Source organism: Caenorhabditis remanei, chromosome II (assembly GCF_010183535.1).
Source record: "Caenorhabditis remanei strain PX506 chromosome II, whole genome shotgun sequence".
NCBI lineage: Eukaryota > Metazoa > Nematoda > Chromadorea > Rhabditida > Rhabditidae > Caenorhabditis > Caenorhabditis remanei.
The window spans coordinates 4,832,402-4,852,439 of NC_071329.1; the positions used below are offsets into that span (position 1 = coordinate 4,832,402).

Consider the following 20,038-nt stretch of genomic DNA (forward strand, 5'->3'; position numbering starts at 1 on the left):
TTCGAACAAAACTTGCACATAATGTACTTGAGGATGCTCCGAACCTGTTACAATTTTTAGAAAAAGAAATATTGGCTGCATTAGCTGAAAATCATGCTTTTCTGAAAATCGGTTTTTCTGTATCAAAAAAGACAATTTCTTACCAAAATTCACTTTTTTTGGCTCATAAGATAGAGAATTTAATTTTACGCAATTCTGTCGGATGGGATATCTTTTCATCCATTGCGACGTCTGAAAACCTAAAAATTCAGCATTTTCAGTAGGAAAAATAAAAGAATTGAAGTAAAACGTGAAAAAATCGGCTTCGCGTTTGGGAGACCGTGCAGTGTATATATAGAACACATTGTATAACTTCACTTTGAGAGACGCAGAGAAGATAGAGCTTCTGGGGTGTCTGCGACTCCACTCTCTAGTAGCGCATACTTTTTTGTGACGCCCGTTTTTTGTCTGGTGATAAATTTTGTGTGAAATCAACTTCCTAATAAATGAAATTTCAATTTCTTCTTTATCATAAAATAATAATAATGAATAATTAAGACTTCTGAATCCTCGTTTTCATTTCACAACTCAAATTTCTCGACTGGAACATCCGGAGCTGCTGGAAGATTCAGCGGAACACCACATTCGCCGAGATTGCTCTGAAAATAGTTAATTTCAAATCTCATAAAAACATTGTAGACCTACTTGCGAACAATCGACAAACGGCTTCTTTTCTTCTTTCTCTTTTTCTGGATGTCTAGTTTTCTCCCAGTCTTTATACTTTCTAATTTCCTCGTTCATCTTGTTCACTTTATTCGCAAAACCCGGAAAACTCTGCAAGTCATCCAAGAAGTTCTGAATTTCCTTCCACAGATTTCCATCGTATTCATCTCTGACAAACTTTCTGACCGTATCGATTGAACTGAGAACAGAATCAGATAGATGTGACTCAGCATTTTCTGTCACATTATTGATATCCACTCGATCCAGATCTTCCACAATATTCGAAATAGCCTTGCTCAAAAGATACCAATTGTCCCTTACTGCTTCAAAGTCGTCATCATCCCTTCCTTCCCAGCCACCCGTTCAGAAATCTTGAATCTTAACAGCTAACTTTATAGCTTTCAGTCCATCAGATATCACATCCAGATCAGAAACAGTCAATGGGAATGCTCCGATTGTTGGATCATCTTCCGGTTTCCAATTCTTGATTCCTTCAATCATTTCATGTGCCTCTTTCAACCAACCCATCCATTCTACAGCTCCGAACAGCAGGGAGTTGGGATTCACACTGGATGCTGTCCTCGATGTTTCAAAAAGCATTCTAGCCTCATCCATGGTGTAATAATTACCCGGACCACCACATTCAAAGTATGCTTTCATTTCAGGAATATTTTTTGTTAGTTTTTCCGTCAATTCTTTCGAATTCGCTTTCTGAATTGTTTCCAACCATCGCACCGCTTCCAGATAGGTCTCCTCAAATACGGAAATTTCTTCTTTTCCAGGAATGTGCTTGTTTCTGAAGTGAACTTTATACAGTATAAACATAGTTTTTATATGTGGTTCATGTTTTTTGCAATTTTTATTCTGCCGGCTTTTTCCCGTCAAAAAATTTTTTTGATGTTGCCCTCGATTCAAAACTGTCCAAAATAAAACTGCTCTGGAATCAGACCCGCCCTTACACGTCAAAACGTCTCTTTTGGGCATACTTGCAACGGGCCGGGCCGGGCCGATTTGAGAATTTTCACCGGCCCGGCCCGGCCCGGTCGGCCCGGGTCACAGTACAAAAATTTGAAAATTTGAATTTTTTTGAAATTTTTTTGATTTTTTCGCAAAAAAGTCGAATCTTCGACTATGTTTTTACATATCGATAAAACTCAAGTGTACATAGGATTTTTGACTATTTTTGATGAAAATTTTAAAAAATTTCGAAAAATTTTGTGAAAAATTGTGCTCATTTTTTGACTCCGGGCCGACCGGGCCGGGCCGGGCTGGCAACTTTCTCTACCGGCCCGGGCCGGGCCGACGGGCCGAGCCGGGCCGGGCCGATATTTTGCAAGTATGCTTTTGGGCCTTTTTGCAAATAACTTTTTCTAGACCGAGCTTAAAGGAGGACTGAAGTCTTTTTTTTCAGATTATGATACTTCAGAAAATTCTGAACAATTTTCATCATTGGAGCATATGCTAAAAATCCCTCTAAATGCTCTAAATTCCCGTTTTCCCGGCTCAAAAGGAGCCTTGATGGAAGAGTTTTCCCAAGCGAATTTTTGCCCCCGTGTAGTCCTCTCGGACAAAATTATTTTTTCATTATTTCTCGATTCCTCGTATTCTTGATTTTTTCAACAAAATCTCGTGTTTTTTTCCAATTTATATCGTTAAAAAAAGGAAAAAAAAAGAAATTTTGTTGTAAAAAGCAACAAAACGAAAAAAACGAGAAATAAAATAAAAAATTTTGTTCGAGAGGACTACACGGTGGAAGCAACTCTTTCACGAAGGCTCCTTTTGAGCCGGGAAAACCGTAGTTTAGACCATTTAGAGCGATTTTTAGCATATGGTCCAATGATGAAAGTTGCTCAGAATTTTCTGAAGTATCAGAATCTGAAATAAAAAAATATGACATCAGTCCTCCTTTAAGGCCTACCTCTCCAAGAGAATGGTCAATTTCACGTGGAACATTATTTTATCAAGGACTATTTCAAGTTTCAATAAAACATACCCCAAATTTTTCAAAACCTTTTCCATTTCTTCCGTGGAATATTTTGCAAGAAACATTTCCAGTCTTCTTTTTAAATATTCGAAATGGGCTTCGGGGTTTTTAGAGACCACAAGATTTTCCGTCTCGGTGTTTCTAGACAGCTCACGCCATGCGTCATGGAATTCATCCTCTGCCAATGAATAATTCTTTAAGTACACTTCGAATGCGATTAACTCAGGGTCTGAAGTAGTTAGATCAAACGAAATGTTGTAACCCATAATGCAAGCTTTCTCGGTCTGAAACACCTCAGTGAGGTCGAATTGGTTTTGGTTAATTTCCATAAGTCTGAGAGTCTGTTCGAGTGGTTTCCATGTAGCCGATAGTCTTGGAGCTTGATATTCAATATGATTCATGAATGAGGACAATGAGGAGATCCGTTGGAATAGTGGCTTTGAGACACCTTGATATTTCTTCCGTTTATCTTTTGAAATTCGGAAACTATTTAGCAAGGGAAGAGTATTATCTAACTTCTTTACAATTGCAATAACTTCTTTGAGCGCTTGACTATTTTGCAAGTTCAACAGTGCATCAATATCGCTTTCAGTTGCAGAGAATGCTGTTTTCAGTCTGTTCATCATTTCCTCTGTTTCTTTTGTGAAGAACGATCTGACATCTATAAGATGGGACACTATTATGTAATCATTGTTTAAATAACCAATGTTCCGAAAGCACGCTTGAAACTCGGAATAACTGATTTTCACATCACCAGCTTGTTTTACTATCTCAATAATCAACGAATCGTTATGAGATTGTTTGAAGCTATCGACGAGTTGCTGAAATACTCGAATTCGATTAGCCAGGTTGATTTCTAAACGCCGGATCTCTTGAGTTTCCACTTTTACTACTTTTGACTTTTTCTCGAAAAACTCATAGATTGAACCGAAATTTATGAACACAGATCGCCATTCTGAATGAACACTCATTCCATTTATGATATCATTCCGCATTTGATCAGTAATCTTGGGATCTTTGAACTTATTGATTAATTTGAATAACTCCCGACCTTGTTTTAATCCATCAACCAACTTCAAGTTACCGTATTCTTCAAAAACATTATCTTCAATCTTTCCATCGAAAAGAGAGTTGGCAAACTCCATCGGTGTCATTTTCTTATTGAAAAGTTGAGCATCCAAATTATAATTGAAAGCCGACTGGTGGATCTTGGTAATTTTGACGATGGCTTCTTTCATATGGAAGTTTCCATCTGAACTATTTAGTAGTATATCTCATTTTAACGGTTGCTTTGACTTACTTTCCGCAATAATCGTTTGAAAACTTAGTAACAAGAGTGTTACGATTGCGTAAAACCACATCTTGAATGGGAATGTAAAGGGAATGAATTTTTTGAAGGATTTGTTCTTATCTCGATTAAAATCTTCTAGAACGAAAGGTCAAGTTCACGCACACTTGAAAAAAGAACATTTCGCGAGTTTTTGAAAGAAAGGTTTCACTTTTCACGCTTTTGAGCCTCTAGCTGTTATAGTTGAGTGAAGGATAGATAATGGGCGTGGTCTGGACTGGACTGCATTCATATTTAGTATCCAAATAGGAAAGTAATTCCCAAAACCTGTACCATGAGTTGTAAATCACTAGTTCCTCTTTGATAACTCAGTGTCGGCATGTGCCGATTTACGTTGAGAGGTGGGAACTTGCACTGGGAATTTTTTTTTTGTATGATCACATTTGACTTCAATCATCGATGTTTGCTATCTGTCAGATTTCCCAAAATGATGACTGTTCCATTGTTCATCACAATTTCCCCAGAGAAAACTTCTCAGCTCTCAAAGATAATGAGCCCATGCCGGCAAGAAACAGACAGGAGGGCTCGTACACGTTGAGGCCCAGGCTACCTATGCAAACACGCTCTAACGAGAAACTACGTGGAAATGAAAATATATTCACGTATCCTAAAATTTTCTGTAGGAAAATAGATTCTAATGTTCACCGCCACGTATTGCGGACCATGTATTTTTCAGAGCGCGTTTGCATAGGTAGCATGGTCCTCAACGTGCTCGTACGACACCAGATGCTCTTTTTCTCTGGGAAAAATGTATGCCTAGTCCTCGCTGTAAACGCGCTCCATTGACATTGTTATTGAGTGGCCCCTGCCTGTCACCGACCCGATCGTCTCCTTGCCACGTCACGTCTTCTATCTACCCAACCCAAAGGACTCTGCTCATTCTCCTCTCATTCACTGTCATGTCAGCTGCCTTCCCTCTCCTCCGTCTACCAGACAACGTTCAACGAAAAGTACTCAATGGTTTCAATGCAATTCAGTTGTAAGTTTTGAAATTCTTCTTTTCCATCTGAATTGGAATGGACGCTTTCAGAATCAATTTTTCTCTCCTATCCAACAACGCCAAACGACTCGCCAAATCTCTCAACCTCACGATTGACCAAATCGAGCTATGCCCGGATGACGATCTCATCGACATTCAAATAATTGTTGACGATGAGTACTGGGTGGGATGGATTTTCTATCCACCAGAACCAAATACATTTATTCAGCCAGTACGGGGTACTGTGCCAATCTATGTGCCCAGTTGTGTGAAAGCGTTGACGGATTTTGAGGAAAACATGGATTTTGAGAATCCGGGACTGAGTATTTCAGAGTGGTTGAAATTAATCATTGAGGTGTTTAACCATACGCCTCATCTGGATATTTTATTGACGACACCGGACTGTCTTTTTGATATGAAATCGATTAGGGATACTGTAAAAGGATTCAACGTGGACGGGCTCACTTTTACTGAGGAATGTAGCATGGAGTGTGCACAGCTGGCTTTAAAGAGCTTCCCAGAATATGAGGCATTGTTTATCGATTGTCCAGCCTTTAAAAATCCAGTTGAGTATCAGAATATTTTGATACAGAATGTGGATAGTCTTATTATTGGGTCTTTTAATATCGATTTGAAAATCTCTTTGGATGATATACTACTTATCAACAGCGAATTGATAGAGATTAATTCAAGACACATCACCGACAAGATGATCAATCGATATCTGAAACATTGGATTCAAGGTTCAAACCCGAGAATGAAGAATATGAGAATCGAGTTCGAACCAAATAGAACTTTTGATGAAGACGTGATTCTGAAGGGTCTCAAATATCACAGAGCCCAACCGGACCGGATGAGAGAATATGAAGAAGCAGAAAAGGTGGAATTAGTGGAAGGTGCTTATGATATCCGCCGAAAGGATGGGACGGAAGGGATGATTGTATTTGAAATTGACCAAGAGTCTCGTTATTTTGTTCTAATCGTGTTTGCTTGATGGGACTTTTAAAAAATATTTTGTAAAGATTTGTGATGATATTGTCATGGACGCAAGTTTGTGACGTTGACCCAGTTTTGTTTTAATTTCTTCGATCAAGAATACACTGATAAGTAGTAATATAAAATACTCTTTGTCAGAGTATTCGAGAGTAGTATAATGGAGGATTTCCCCCCCACCCCCCGGGATTTTCCCCCCGAGAATTTTTTTACACCTGTTTTTTAAAGATGTTTTTTACACCTGTTTTTTAAAGATGTTTTTACAGACGTTTTTTAAAGATGTTTTTACAGACGTTTTTTAAAGAGGTTTTTTGCAGACGTTTTTTAAAGATGTTTTTTACAGTTGTTTTTTACAGTTGTTTTTTGAATTGTGTTTTTTAAAGATGTTTTTTTTACACCTGTTTTTTGGAACTGTTTTTTAAAGATGTTTTTTTAGAACTGTTTTTTCAAAATTGTTTCAAAAATTATTAAATTTGTGTAAAAGCAGTTTTTGGCAAATTAATGAAATGTTTCTAAAACTTTGCCCAATTTTGTATGTCAAAAAAAGAACAGATGCCGTGTAGTAAATGGGTTTACTTCAACAAACGAGTTTTACATGGAGAAGTCATGGAAATTTTGAGGAGACCCACATTAATGGTCACCAGCGAGTATGGCAAGAAAAGCTGAAAATGAAAGTTTCAAATAAAATGGGGCGGAGTTAATGTTTGATTGAAAAGGGGCGGGGCTTAAATTCCAAGATTGAGGATAATATGTTCTTGACAAACTAACATTTTTACTTCAACAAACGAGTTTTACATGGAGAACACAAGGAAATTTTGAGGAGGCCCTCTTCAACTTTGATTGTATCCTTACATTTCATACACAAGGTGATGCAGACAAATGCTCGCCCATCTCGCAATGCCACTCCTTTTTGTCTGGGTGCTCTCGGCTTCCTAGATTTCATGGAAATCATTTGTTTTCCATTCTTCCTCACTGTTGGTGTTGCTGGCAGAGGCGATGGAGGTAGTGGAACTGAAATTGTACATTTGTTTAATGAACAAGTGTGAGGGAAACATACTTTCAGATGGTGATGGCGGTGGTGGTTCTGGTTGTGGAGATGATGATAAACTTGGTAGCCATCTATCGTATTGGACACTATAATATCCTCTGTTGACATTGGCAGGGCTTGGGTCGGGGAGTTGAGAATACATGGTCACCAGCGAGTGTGACAAGAAACGTTTGAAATGAAAGTTTAGAAATTTGAAGGGGCGGAGCCAATGTCTAATTGCTCTATATTGCAAAAGGGGCGGAGTTTAAATCCTAAGATTGATAAATGAGTCGTTGAGCTCTTCAGTGACGTCATCACCCGAGTGGAGTTTGATTAAGTAATGCAACACGCAATTTTAATGACATCATTGAGAGTTGGAATCCGTGATAAATGAGTTTCGGCGGTAACAAGATGCACACAATTTGAATGCCATCATATTATCCTCAATCTTCACACTGTTCCGGCAACATTCTTCTAGGAACAAAGAAAACACGGCGCCATTCCCCATTACAACTGATGGCATAACTGAAAATTAGCCTAAACCTCTATAGTCATTATCATTCAACTCACTTTTTTGCCATACAAAGTCTCCGGGGACGGGGTTTTGTCCAACCCATTGATTTTGGTTTTCTAAAAATTTAAAAATTTCATCATTTTTTTTAATTCAAACTTACCATAGAAAAACGTAAAGTTTCGTAGTACATTGTCGGGGTACTTCATGGCGTATGTTTTCTTTTGACAGTCTATACAAAATTGGATTGTAGCAACATCATCCTGGAGTTTGAAAGTTTTGCGGCAGCAATTACCCAAACTGAATACCATGATGCCTGGTCCGCTGAAGGGAGCTTGGAGATAAACTTCAGGCATTATTTGCAGAATGACTTTAGCCGACGAGCAAGTGAGGGGCGGAGATTTCAATCGACACATTTCATTATATTTGACGTTAATCAGAGCATCTTCTGGGAAAATGACACTCGTTAAATGAATTTTTTTGAAAAATATTTGATTCAGCACGGAAACGTATATGTTGATAGATCTCATTGCTACATTCGAGCAGGAAAAAGTTGAATTTCAAAGCAATCGTCATGTTCAAAAGACAAGCCATCGCGTTTTACGGGAATGTAACAAACATTTTTACCATCAAATCGGACCCATACTGAGCAAGATATGTATGAAAACAATATAAAGAATTGGAATGGCACTGGAGTGTTTTGATGGCATAACAAAACTTAAGTGACGAGCAACATTTGGGGGCAATAATTAATTACACAAAAACAAAGATAGGTATACCCCCCGTACGTTTACCTAGTGTAAAAAGTGTAATAGTAAACAGCTTCTATGCGCACCGCGCAGCTTCTGCATCACTCTTTAACCTATTCGACAGCGTTTGTAGCCGTCTCCCAAGTTTTTGATTGTTGTAGAATTCGTTTTTTCAAATAATATTTCGACACTCCAGGTTAGTTTAATTGTGCTCTGAATGCAAAATATATTGAACAAACTCAGAACATTTCAGTTTTCCCAAATTGGATACATTTGTAAATTACAAAAATATAACTTTTGGAGAGTTGATTTGGAGAGGACACAATTTTGGTTCGAGCCGATTTGACTAATTTGGCCAAAGATAGTGTTGAAAGAAAACAACTATTCAACATGGAGAGGACTTTGATAGAGGAGGATAAGCCAAGCTCAAAAACAAACAAACGTAGAAGCAAAAAGTTTTTGAAGCAGTGCGGACTGGCCAAGCAAAAGTGTGATGTCTGCCACGAAATCTTCTACAGCCGAGCGTGCTATGTATACACAATTCAGCCTATTCGACTCCAGAAAACCAACAAATCAATGTATGCGGTATCAATAGTGAGTTTTTTTCATAAATTCTCAGATAACTATAACCATTTTTCCAGTTGCGAAACGTGTTGCAAGTCTGTTCTATCACAACAATCACCATGATGGGAACGGAACCGGTCACCACCTACACAATTTTTGTCTTTACCAAAAAACTGAAAATGCATACAACGTCAGGGTTCCCAGATTATGTAAGTCTTTATCAAATGTTGACTTTTGGAATTTTATTTCAATTTGATTTTTTTGCTATTTTCAGTTTCATCACCATGATCTGATCTACACCGTCATAATAATTGCCTAAATCCTCCTTTACTCAAAAAATTAATTTCATTCCAAAACTTTCTACTTTGCTTGTATATTTTCACTTGATAAATTATAAGTATTCAATTTGAAAAATGATCCAAATACTATGGCAAAACTTTCCACCATACAGTGTAATACTGGAATGAAGAGGGGATACATTTAGAGCTCCTGAGTGCTCAAAAAAAAGACAACTGACTCTGTTAAAATGGAGGACAAGTGACTATGTGAGAATGACAGCTGGCGAGTCAAATTTTAATTGTAAATCTCAAAATAATTAATTCAAACTCACCAGGGAATAATGGAATAAGACATAGATACAGTGGATGAATCATCAGTGATTGCTCCTTTTGGGTTTCCATTCGGATTGAAACAAGAAAACAGTTTAATCTTTAATAAACCCTAAACTTACTGTTTGCAGACTCTAGAATATTCACAAATCTTAACTTTAAAGTAAGCAACTAAAACAGCATGAGCTTTTGGTTTCGGAAATCAACGGCTTGAAAAAAGTATAGACGGGCGGAGCTGTAGAGCCATTGATCTTATCAATGCGTGGGCGTTGGAAATGACGTCACTTTTTTTTGAAATGACGTCACTTTTAATCGAAATGATGTCACTTTTTGTTCGAAATAGCAGTTGGCGGAGCCGTAGAGCCATTAATCTTATCAATGCGTGGGCGTTGGAAATGACGTCACTTTTCTTTGAAATGGCATCACCTTTTTAAAGTGTTGTCACCTTTATCAAAAACACCAAAGATCAATAAACATTTATTAACATTTTACACAATAGCATCAATTTGGGGGTTACGCAATGCATCGAGAGAGAAAATTTGGTCAAACTCTGCGTACACGACACAGTAGAGGCCACCTTCTGGAGTTGCATCGCGAAAATTCAAGCGGATGCTTACATTTGTCTGTCGTACCAGCTCAAACAGCGAATTGTCCTGAGCAATTGGGCTAAGCTCAAATCCGAACATTGTAAAACCACCATCCTTAAACATTTTGGTACTGATTGAATTGCAACTAAAATTGTTGCGAGTGTGTCCCAGTGTCTCTTGTAGTTGAATGTACGCTTCAATAAACTTGTTTTTTGGAAAATCCAGAGAGAATGGACGTCCAGGAAGGGTCATGCCACAATAATCCACATGAATATCCGAAATCCCATGAGGTTTGAAATTGAATGGTGATTTATCAAATGATCCGTTATAAGCATCAGCATCTACAAGTCCTACAAAAATTCTTCGGGGCATTTTACTAGTGAAAAGTGTATTTGCTGGAGCGTCTAGTCGATTTGGCTCGATATAGAAACTGCGGACTTGAGACGAAATTAGTGGGTATTGGATTATTTTGTGTTCCAAAACCGCCGCCTCTAGAGCATTTGATAAGCCGTCAGCTAGATCAAACTCGTTCACAAGAGCATACACGTCCTTGATTTTAAACTGAAACTCTGTAGTGGTTGGTCTATTGAAAGATTCGACCAAAAATTTGCTATTGTTCGGGTAGACTGTCAATTTCACATTACAACCATTCAACAAGACGCGTGGTTGGTTCATCAAGTCGATGGAAATGTTGGCAGCAACTTGAATATCGCCTTGATTATGGATCGAATCACATCTTTTCAAGAACCCTGGGCTCTGAATATCATCAATGGCTGTATCATGATAAAATCCAGCTGCAGTTAGAGTAGAGTCTTTAATCTCTTGGCCATACATTAAAACTTGTTCAAAATAACTCTTGTAAGCATAGTTTGAAGAGTTGTGAAAGGCTAGCTGCGAATTAATGTGTAGAGAAAAGTTTTTCACGATTGAATGAGCAATATTGTTGATTGGTGCATACAGGAGCGGGTTGGTCAATGAAGTGTCCATCGTGATAACTGCTCCCTTGCCATCGGTAATTTGAAATGTAAAAACAAGATAGGTCCTCTTCAAATTGAGATATGACCGTGAGTTGTTGGTCAACACAAATTCAAACGGACCTTGAGCTTGAAATGTGTTTTTGAGGGGGATCGGCGTCCAACGTGAATTAATGACACCAGTTTGAGTACCTGGCATAGTACTGAAATCCAAGTCATCGACAATTACGTCGTGTGACTTCGGATCCATGCGACTAATCATGATTAGAGAAAGTTGTCGCGCGGTGTTTGAGAGACAAAATGAGGTTTCAAAACGGTGACACTGCGGCCTTTTATATAGTTTTTTCTCGGGCGACGACCGTTGCCAGATAGTTGACGCATCTTTTTTTGTGCAACACTTTTCAAACTCGATTTCAAATCTTGTCCTTGTGATAGTTCCGTTGCCAAATCTTTGCCTGCACTAATCAGTTGTTTTCCAGCAAAAGAATTCATAAATGTAGGCAGAAAACTAGCCACCGCACCCAAAATGCCACCCAAACCGCCTCCACGCATATTACCACCACGTTGATAGCGCATTCCCATGAAATGTCCAGATCCTGGAACATTTTTACGGAGCAATTGTCGAAAGTCAATCTTTGACAAATCCACAGGTACTGGAGCCATTATAAAAGAGTGCTGAAATCAGATCATTCACCCCTATTCATACATGTTTTCCACCCAGATTCATTCGATTCTCAAAGCGGATCCGCACGCTCGGCGAACCTTCATTGGTGTGTTCAGTGCCAATGAAATTGGCCGGATTCGTTCGCGAAAAAAGAAATATGGACTAATTGTAAACACGGATACAAGTGATCTGCCTGGCCGTCATTGGCAAAGCATTTTCGTTGATCACAACCGCACATGTCATTTCTTCTGCTCTCTTGGAGAGAAGCCCAACCACTTTATTGAAAACTTTATCAACAAGTTTCCTCGTGTCAAAATGAATAAACAAAAACCTCAGAAACCCGATGCAATCACTTGTGGTGGATACTGTATCTTTGTTCAATCAATGATGGCTCGCGGATACACATTTGAAACTATTTGTAATGTTTTCAATCAGATTACACACGACGATCAATTCATTGTAAACTATTTGGATACGAGCCACGGATTCTCCGCCCTAAAACAGGCTCCTCCCACATTTTCTCACAGTATAAAAACAGGCGCCGGAGCTCTGTTAAAATCATCAGCTCACCAATTGAGCCATCGCTCCACCCCTTTCCCCTCCAATCGACCGATACTTTTCCTCTTCAATCGATCCCTTGCAATGTCTTTCGAAACATTCTGCAGGGAATGCTATATTCATTTCCCTGATCCTTCCTTTAAAGGACAACATATTTTGTTGCACCACAAGGGAATTCCTCCACCGCCGCCTGCCATCCCTGAGACGATGTTTTTTCTTATGCACTCAACCAACCCGGCCGTAAAGGCAAGGACGTGCCCATTTTGCTTTCTTCACTTTGACAGTCAATCGAGATGTGCCGGGCATATCAAAAGCAAGCACCCATTACCACCTGTCACCTTGGCTACTCATCCGACTACAGCGGCTGTTTTGCAACAATGGGAGCTCTTTGCTGAAGCCGTATACCCTGGTTACTTACGGGTTGTAAGTTTGAGAGTTTCATAAAAAGTATATTAAATTGGTTTTTACAGATGCATAACACCTCCTGCATGCAGCCACAACAGCCACAACAGCCTGGACAACAGCCTCGACAACAGCCGTCAAGGATGTCTTGGACTCCCACACCGACCGAGGATTCCGAGGACACCGAATTTGAATTGTTGGACTTTCAATCAGCCAGCCGTAAATAAGTGAGATTTTTTTCCAATAAATTTGTTTTTATTCGAGCTTTTTAAAGTGTAAGACAATAATTGTACTCCCCCAATTGAAATCAATTGGTTCATCAAATTCAGACAATAGCTCAACACGAATACTATCAATTGTAGAATTCATTAGGGGTAGATATCTAGGGTAGGCTACGGTATGATGAATCATTTCTCCAAAGTTTCCACGACATGGTATTACAGACAATAGGGAACTTTTAGTGTTACCAACAATAATGGGGTCCACAACATCACAATACAAGTATAATGTGCTAACGTTTCCAAAAAAATCAACCTTGTTTCTGGCAGTCGCGTCGTCTTGTTGTACAATTGTATCTGTATATCCCAAAAAGTAGGCACATTTTTCGTCAAATTCAACAAAAGAAATGTCGGGGTTTAGAAAATTCACACGGACACGACCATCGCGCTCTTCAAACTTTAAAAACTCTCTAGCTGTAGATATTTCGTCTGATTGAATTTTGGCCCGAATGTTTTGAAATTGTTCAAAGTTTTGTGTGCGAGTAACATTATCCAATGCCTTGTTCAACACTAGGGAGTGTAGCCTGTAGTATTCTTGCCAATTGTCCTCGAGCACATTTTCCTGTCGCTCCAATTCACCATAGTCATCCTCAAGTGGTTCCCTACTTTCAGGTTCCTTCTTTCTTTCTGATAGGACTAATAGCACAGCTGCGGCAATTCTCTCGGCTGCTTTTGCAACAATTTCTTGTCTTTCCAACTCGGCATACTCATCATCCAACACCTCCAGCTTTTCTATAGGTTTTCTCTCTGCTAGGACTAATGATACAACTGCTGCAATTTTCTCGGCTGCTTTTGCAACAATTTCTTGTCTTTCCAACTCGGCATACTCATCATCCAACACCTCTAGCTTTTCAATAGGTTTTTGCTTTGCTAGAACTAATGATACAACTGCTGCAATTTTCTCGGCTGTTTTCGCTGCTTCTACCGCTCTTGCTTTAGCTTCTCTTTCAGCTTTAGCTTCTCTTTCAGCTTTAGCTTCTCTTTCAGCTTTAGCTTCTCTTTCAGCTTTAGCTTCTCTTTCAGCTTTAGCTTCTCTTTCCGCTTTAGCTTCTCTTTCAGCTTTAGCTTCTCTTTCAGCTTTAGCTTCTCTTTCAGCTTTAGCTTCTCTTTCAGCTTTTGCAGCAGCTTCTTTTGCTTCATCTTCCTGCCTCTCCAATTCACCAAAATCATCAATAAATGGCTCGCCTAGTTTTTGTGTGGTACCAGCCGCAGCATTTGCAGCAGCTTGTTTTGCAGCTTCTGCAGCAATTGCTTCATCTTCCTGCCTTTCCAATTCACCATATTCATCAAATGGTACGTCTAGTTTTTGTGTAGCTCCAGCCACTGCTTTTGAACCATCCACAGCATTTGCTTCATATTCCTGCCTTTCCAATTCGCCATATTCATCAAATGGTACGTCTAGTTTTTGTGTAGCTCCAGCCACTGCTTTTGAACCACCCACAGCATTTGCTTCATCTTCCTGCCTTTCCAATTCACCATATTCATCAATGAATGGCTCTTCACGTTTAAGTCTTTTTATTCGGGCTAGCTCATTCCTAATGTTTGTATCTACAGCGTTTCGTTTCATTCGAACACGTTTTTCATCATTTAGAGTTTCAATGATTTGATTCAAATCAGAGTAGTGGGCTGGTGGAAATGTAATGTGTGCTGGAGGTGTTTTGGATTTGAAATGGATCCAAAAATTTAACGGTTTCACAACATTGACAAATGAATATGGATAGATAATATCCGTGGCAGCGACAACATATTTATCGCGCTCTAAATGTAAGACTTCAGGTAGTCGAGTCACATAGCGAGATGATGTGTTTTTGAATTGAGAATTCGGGGCAGACGAGGGTAGCGTAATGTAAAAGTCGTTCATGATTGTCAACCAAATCTGAACAATTTAAACCCTTTTATACCATTTTTTTCACGGACAAAAATGGTATAAAAGGGTGAAAAATTTCAAGTATTTTTGAATAATGCTGAATCAATCTTTGTCTCACCCTCTCGAACAACCGTTGCTTTACCCCATTACCATCAACGTTTTTCTCTTCGTCTCGCTGTTTATAACTCTGTGTCCATGCCTTTACACATTTGTCCGCCGACGCAACAACAACAACCAGGCTTTCAATTTCGATTTCCCTCCCAAACCACCATAATTGGTGCAACACAATCGGGAAAAACTACACTTTTGAAAAAGATTCTTGAAAATGGTGCAATGTTTGAAGCTCCAATAGACAACATTTTTTGGTTTTATGGGTGTGATTCTCCAGGTATCCCTAGACATTGGCCCAAGCTCCGTGCAATTGAAGGCATGCCCGATGTTGAGCTCTTGAGACTACACAAGAATCAAAACAACATTGTGGTTTGCGATGATCTTATGAACTTTTTTGCCCGAGATAAAAAAAGTTTAAACTTGCTAAATGACTTGTTTTGTGTCTATGCACACCATCTCAATTGTGCTATTTTCAATCTGGTTCAATCTGCATTTGCCCTCCCTCCAGTTACACGAAACAATAGCACCTATCTCATTTTGATGCGAAACTTGTCTGATGCTGCACAAATTAAAAATCTGCTAGTCCAGCAATTTGGAGAAAAGTGGCGTGGAGCATACCAAGCCTATCAGGAGGTGATGAGTGAGCCGTACCAAGCATTGATGATCAACAATGATCCACTGGCAAATCCAATGATGCGTATATTATCTGAATTCACTAGCGAATACCCGAAAGCACACGTACCCGTCTGAGAGTATAAAAAGGTGTACGTCTTGTACATTTTTTCAAAAATGGCTGCCCAATTGATTGTCCATTCTGATTTTTTCAACAAAGTTTTGAAGCAAAACCGCTCTTCTTTGCGCCACGCAACTTCAAAACAAATTAGTATTCTTGTGGAAATTGTCTTCAATCTACTAAACTCTAAAAATATCCCACTTTCTGCCAGTGAATTAGAAATTTTGCGACCAATTCATACACAATTGATTGCACTTTCACGCACAAATAGTGTTGAGACAGCGCGAAAAATTCTATATAAGCTGACAAAATCACAACTGACATCATTTATTGTCCCCGCCCTTATTGCTACCCGACTACGACGATGAAGCTTGTAAAGAAATATCACATTATACCGTATGAGGATGGTGCCGCTGTAGAGTCTGCCAAGCGTTTTTTAGAAGTCATCCTAAATGACAATACACTTGATGCGGAGACAAAGTGCCGATTCTATCAAGATGTACTGTTTCGCATTCGCCAACACAAGGATTTGCCAATTGTGAATCATGAAGTGCTAGAAATTTTGAGGGAAAACTTTGCAAAGCATGACGTGTCACGTAAGCGCACAAATGACGAGGCGCCGCATCCTGATTCAAAAAAGATCAAAGTGGAGCCGACAGAGTTTAAAGTAGAAGTCAAGACGGAGCCACCTCCTCCTCCTCTGGCTGCACCAGCTGCTGAGCCTCTTCCCGCACCACCATCTTTTCCCGCACCACCATCTGTGCCCGCACCACTTTTTGTAACACCATTAGCACAACAAGTTGCCAAGCGCGCTTTTAAACGAACACGCCCCATATCTCAAGCCAAGGTACCGAAAAAACGTAAGAGGATTGCTGACGTGCCTGCGGCAAGGAAAAGAATTGGGAAGCGACTAAAATGGGAACCAAAAATTGAGCCAAAGGCAGAAATTAGGGAGGCTCCAAAGGAGGAACCAATTGCTGATGATCGTATTGAGCCGGGGCCTTTGAAAGTTTTACGTTTCAGCAAAGATTACCGCTTTAAACCCTACCCCGATCATAAACCTTTTAAGAAATTGACTTTTAAACGGGATATCAAGCCAGATGTCAAACCTGATATCAAGCCTGATGTTAAACCTGATATCAAGCCTGATGTTAAACCTGATATCAAGCCGGATATCAAGCCTGATATCAAGCCGGATATCAAGCCAGATGTCAAACCACGGATAAAGCGCAAAGTCGAGCCCGATGTCAAGACACAAAAACGTGGTTTCAAAAGATTGTACGTCCCTGATGAGCGAGATCTACCTCCGCCAGCATTGAAGAAGCGGCCGAGTAGACGGGGTGTAAAGCGGCCGAGACAAGATGTAGAGGTTGGCACCGTGCCAAAGAAACGTCGTACACTGCGTGGATCGGGGAGCGTCGCGCCTGTAGGCTCGCGAATTTATTGCAGACTCTGGAAGTTTTGATACTATATAAATGGTCTTGTTTTTGCCTGATTTTTGCAATTTCCAAAATGGATGCTGATATTAAAGATGCTTATACTAATGAAGCTCATCCTTGTGCGTTTACTTCTGTTGCAAATGTACACAAATTTCTCTTGAAAAAGTATCCAAAGTTGAAATATGAACATGTAGAAAGTGTCTTGGAAGATGTGGAGAGTTTTACACTTCATCGGCCGAATCGAAAACGCTTTCCTCGTCTCAAAACTGTGGGTGTGGGTGTATATACTGATCTTCAAGCAGATTTGGTGGACATGTCAAAATACAAGGCCCAAAACGATTCAATCACATTTCTCCTGACTGTCATTGACATTTACACTAGAATTCTCTTTGTGAAGCCCCTCAAATCAAAAGGTGGAGCCGGAGTTGCGGCTGCATTTGCGGAAATTTTTGATGAAATGGGAAACACTCCACACATTGTATTCACAGATGATGGAAAAGAGTTTTATAACACACATGTCCAAAACTTGTTCAAAAAGCATGAAATTCTTCTCGTCTCTCCAAAAAATGACACAAAGTGTGGTGTAGTGGAACGCGCGAATCGGACCCTGAAAACACGACTTGCAAAATACATGACCCATGTATACAAACACCGATATATTGATGTCTTACAAAAAGTTGTTCTAGGCATCAACAATAGTGTGAACCGAGGGATTGGAAAGAAACCGGTTGAAGTGAAACTTGGTGATTTTCCTATACCAATTCCAAATGATCAAACATTTAAAATCAAGTTCAAAGTTGGAGATCATGTGCGTTTGGCTTCGAAACGTGGACTTTTTGATAAAGGCTATGAACAAGGGTGGACTACGGAAATTTTCGTGATTAGTAAAGTGATGCCTGGGCGCCCAGTGGCGTATAACGTTGTCGATACGAATGGTGAGAAGGTTGAAGGTATCTTTTACACGAGAGAGCTGACAAAGTGCACATATCGCACCCGTGGAACATATCGAATTGAGTCGATCATTTCAAGAAGGACACGTCGGGGAGTACGAGAATGTCTTGTTAGATGGGAAGGTTATACAGCGTCTTCAGACAGTTGGGTTCCGGAAAGCACAATTTTGAATTTGTAACAATTTTATATTCAATAAAAACCCGTAAAAATCTATACAATATTCACTCACAATATAAACACAATTCAATCACATTTTAGTGTGGATAATTTTCCACCAATTGTGTGTCGCTATCCAGACAGCCGTAGGGTAGAGTCCATCCATCAGCCAAGACCCCCTTGTCAGTGACGGGGCGCATCCTCTTTGTTAAAATTGATGACGTCATTTCGCCCAGCGGACGCTTTGCCGGTCTCTTCATTGACATTTTTGTTCCGTAGAGCGGTGTAACATTAACACCTGCCACATAATCCTCCATCTGTAAAATTGAAAATTTTGATTTTTGAAAAAAATTATAAAAGCTCACCATCTTTTTCATTTTCTCAAAAGAGACATGCTCCATTGTTGCACAATTCAGGGTCATTCCTTTGGACTTTATAGTGTAGCTGACCTTTCCGTTCTCATTTTCCATTTTCAAAGCATAGCACTTTGGTGCCACAGTCACCACCTCTGTTATTCTTGTTCCTGCGGGGATCTCATCTGTCAACATTCCCAACCCATCTCCTTTCAATTCTTTGAGTGGGTCCTCTCCAATTTTTTGCTTAAATATGACGGAATCAGTATCTGAAAATTTACATTTTTTTTTATTTTAGGAAATAAAAAAACTTACCGCAATAAATGAGGTTTTCCTGACCGACAAGCCTCATTGCCTCAAAGAGTCGAAGTCGAGCGATTGCAGTGGTGATTGAGCCATACACAATGTTGGTGAACTTGGCTCCAACCAATCCTTCCTTGAGCGGCTCCCGAGAGACGATGACGTGATTGGCTCCAAACTCGACCAATCCCGTTGGTTCGTATAGTGCCTGGTTGAAGAATGCAAAAATGCCATCAGAATCTTGAATGTGGAACATTTTAATTTCCGTCTTCTGTGGATTCTGGGCAAATTTGCCCCAGGCACTATTCAAGAACAGCTTTGCCAATTGACGGAGAGCTGGATTCTTTTTCACATTCTCAGCACAAATCCTCACTCCATCGTTGTCGAAGATGGCATCAATGTGCTTCTGCTTCTCCTCGTCGCTCATGTTTGGTCTTGGCCACCCAGAAGCCTCGTGCTTCAGCTTCAGAAGTGGGGCCAAAAAGCTCTCAAAGAACCCGCCTTTGAACCACTTGGAGTCGTCCCAATGCCACGCTTCATGGATCCTCTTCACTTTGTATCCCATCTCGATTGCCAAGTTCAACTCCTCCGTCACCCAACTGCCAGTCAAATAGCGCTGCTTCTCCTCGTTGTGTGTGCATCGTTTTCCATTGGACTGAATGGCACATGTCCTACACAGTGGGAAGAGCAGCTTGTTTCCGGCTCGGAAGGGCAACACTCCAAACTCAAGATTGAGCGGCGGCAAGACGTCACAAAACACGAGGCCACGATAGCTCAAAGGCTTTCCCGGAACCACTTTCTCGAAATCGCTCCTAATCACTTTTGGCTGACCTTTCGGATAGTAGGCACCCTTCATGTTTGTCCATGGGTACAAACTGCAATAGTCCAAGTATTCGATTGTGTGGTTTTCGTCCGCATTTGCATAGGCTTGAAACGGCTGTGTTCGACCTCCAAACATGCTCTCCCGAGGCACAAGGTTGTGAGTATGCCGACACTAAAATTTAAGAAAATAAGAATTTTTAATTTTTTCAGTTACAAACTCACATGTTCAAAAAAGGTTCTCATTTCCTTGCTCGCTTTCAATTCTCGACGGATTTGACATTCCCATATTGCCGTTACTTTATATCCATGACTCTCAATATCTTTTTGACGATCCATAGTGTGCATATAAAGTTCTTCAAATGTAAACTCTGGACGACA

At 39.9% G+C, this 20,038-nt stretch overlaps 9 protein-coding genes across 9 annotated transcripts; 5 read left to right on the forward strand and 4 right to left on the reverse strand.

Annotated features, from left to right (window-relative positions):
- Positions 1-560: 560 nt before the first annotated feature.
- On the reverse strand, positions 561-4,047 carry GCK72_004563 (uncharacterized protein; the record flags this gene model as incomplete). The annotated part of the gene is made up of 5 exons (XM_053724760.1): positions 561-638; positions 685-997; positions 1,094-1,498; positions 2,696-3,938; positions 3,987-4,047. The coding sequence occupies 5 exons, from the start codon at positions 4,045-4,047 to the stop codon at positions 561-563; spliced, it is 2,100 nt and encodes a 699-aa protein (XP_053588954.1).
- Positions 4,048-4,933: 886 nt separating this feature from the next.
- On the forward strand, positions 4,934-6,007 carry GCK72_004564 (uncharacterized protein; the record flags this gene model as incomplete). The annotated part of the gene is made up of 2 exons (XM_003104272.2): positions 4,934-5,013; positions 5,065-6,007. The coding sequence occupies 2 exons, from the start codon at positions 4,934-4,936 to the stop codon at positions 6,005-6,007; spliced, it is 1,023 nt and encodes a 340-aa protein (XP_003104320.2).
- Positions 6,008-6,778: 771 nt separating this feature from the next.
- GCK72_004565 (uncharacterized protein) lies at positions 6,779-7,196 on the reverse strand (the record flags this gene model as incomplete). The annotated part of the gene is made up of 2 exons (XM_053724761.1): positions 6,779-7,017; positions 7,064-7,196. 2 exons carry the CDS (start codon positions 7,194-7,196, stop codon positions 6,779-6,781), a joined length of 372 nt encoding a protein of 123 aa, XP_053588955.1.
- Positions 7,197-7,397: 201 nt separating this feature from the next.
- On the reverse strand, positions 7,398-7,960 carry GCK72_004566 (uncharacterized protein; the record flags this gene model as incomplete). Its single annotated transcript, XM_053724762.1, has 4 exons — positions 7,398-7,558; positions 7,604-7,663; positions 7,708-7,807; positions 7,853-7,960. The coding sequence occupies 4 exons, from the start codon at positions 7,958-7,960 to the stop codon at positions 7,398-7,400; spliced, it is 429 nt and encodes a 142-aa protein (XP_053588956.1).
- A 723-nt stretch (positions 7,961-8,683) lies between these two features.
- Positions 8,684-9,176, forward strand: GCK72_004567 (uncharacterized protein; the record flags this gene model as incomplete). Its single annotated transcript, XM_053724763.1, has 3 exons — positions 8,684-8,887; positions 8,935-9,066; positions 9,132-9,176. 3 exons carry the CDS (start codon positions 8,684-8,686, stop codon positions 9,174-9,176), a joined length of 381 nt encoding a protein of 126 aa, XP_053588957.1.
- A 2,114-nt stretch (positions 9,177-11,290) lies between these two features.
- On the reverse strand, positions 11,291-12,371 carry GCK72_004568 (uncharacterized protein; the record flags this gene model as incomplete). The annotated part of the gene is made up of 2 exons (XM_053724764.1): positions 11,291-11,701; positions 12,261-12,371. The coding sequence occupies 2 exons, from the start codon at positions 12,369-12,371 to the stop codon at positions 11,291-11,293; spliced, it is 522 nt and encodes a 173-aa protein (XP_053588958.1).
- On the forward strand, positions 11,733-12,877 carry GCK72_004569 (uncharacterized protein; the record flags this gene model as incomplete). The annotated part of the gene is made up of 2 exons (XM_053724765.1): positions 11,733-12,671; positions 12,719-12,877. The coding sequence occupies 2 exons, from the start codon at positions 11,733-11,735 to the stop codon at positions 12,875-12,877; spliced, it is 1,098 nt and encodes a 365-aa protein (XP_053588959.1).
- A 3,126-nt stretch (positions 12,878-16,003) lies between these two features.
- On the forward strand, positions 16,004-17,104 carry GCK72_004570 (uncharacterized protein; the record flags this gene model as incomplete). Its single annotated transcript, XM_053724766.1, has 1 exon — positions 16,004-17,104. One exon carries the CDS (start codon positions 16,004-16,006, stop codon positions 17,102-17,104), a length of 1,101 nt encoding a protein of 366 aa, XP_053588960.1.
- Positions 17,105-17,151: 47 nt separating this feature from the next.
- Positions 17,152-18,207, forward strand: GCK72_004571 (uncharacterized protein; the record flags this gene model as incomplete). The annotated part of the gene is made up of 1 exon (XM_003097823.2): positions 17,152-18,207. One exon carries the CDS (start codon positions 17,152-17,154, stop codon positions 18,205-18,207), a length of 1,056 nt encoding a protein of 351 aa, XP_003097871.2.
- Between the last annotated feature and the right edge of the window lie 1,831 nt (positions 18,208-20,038).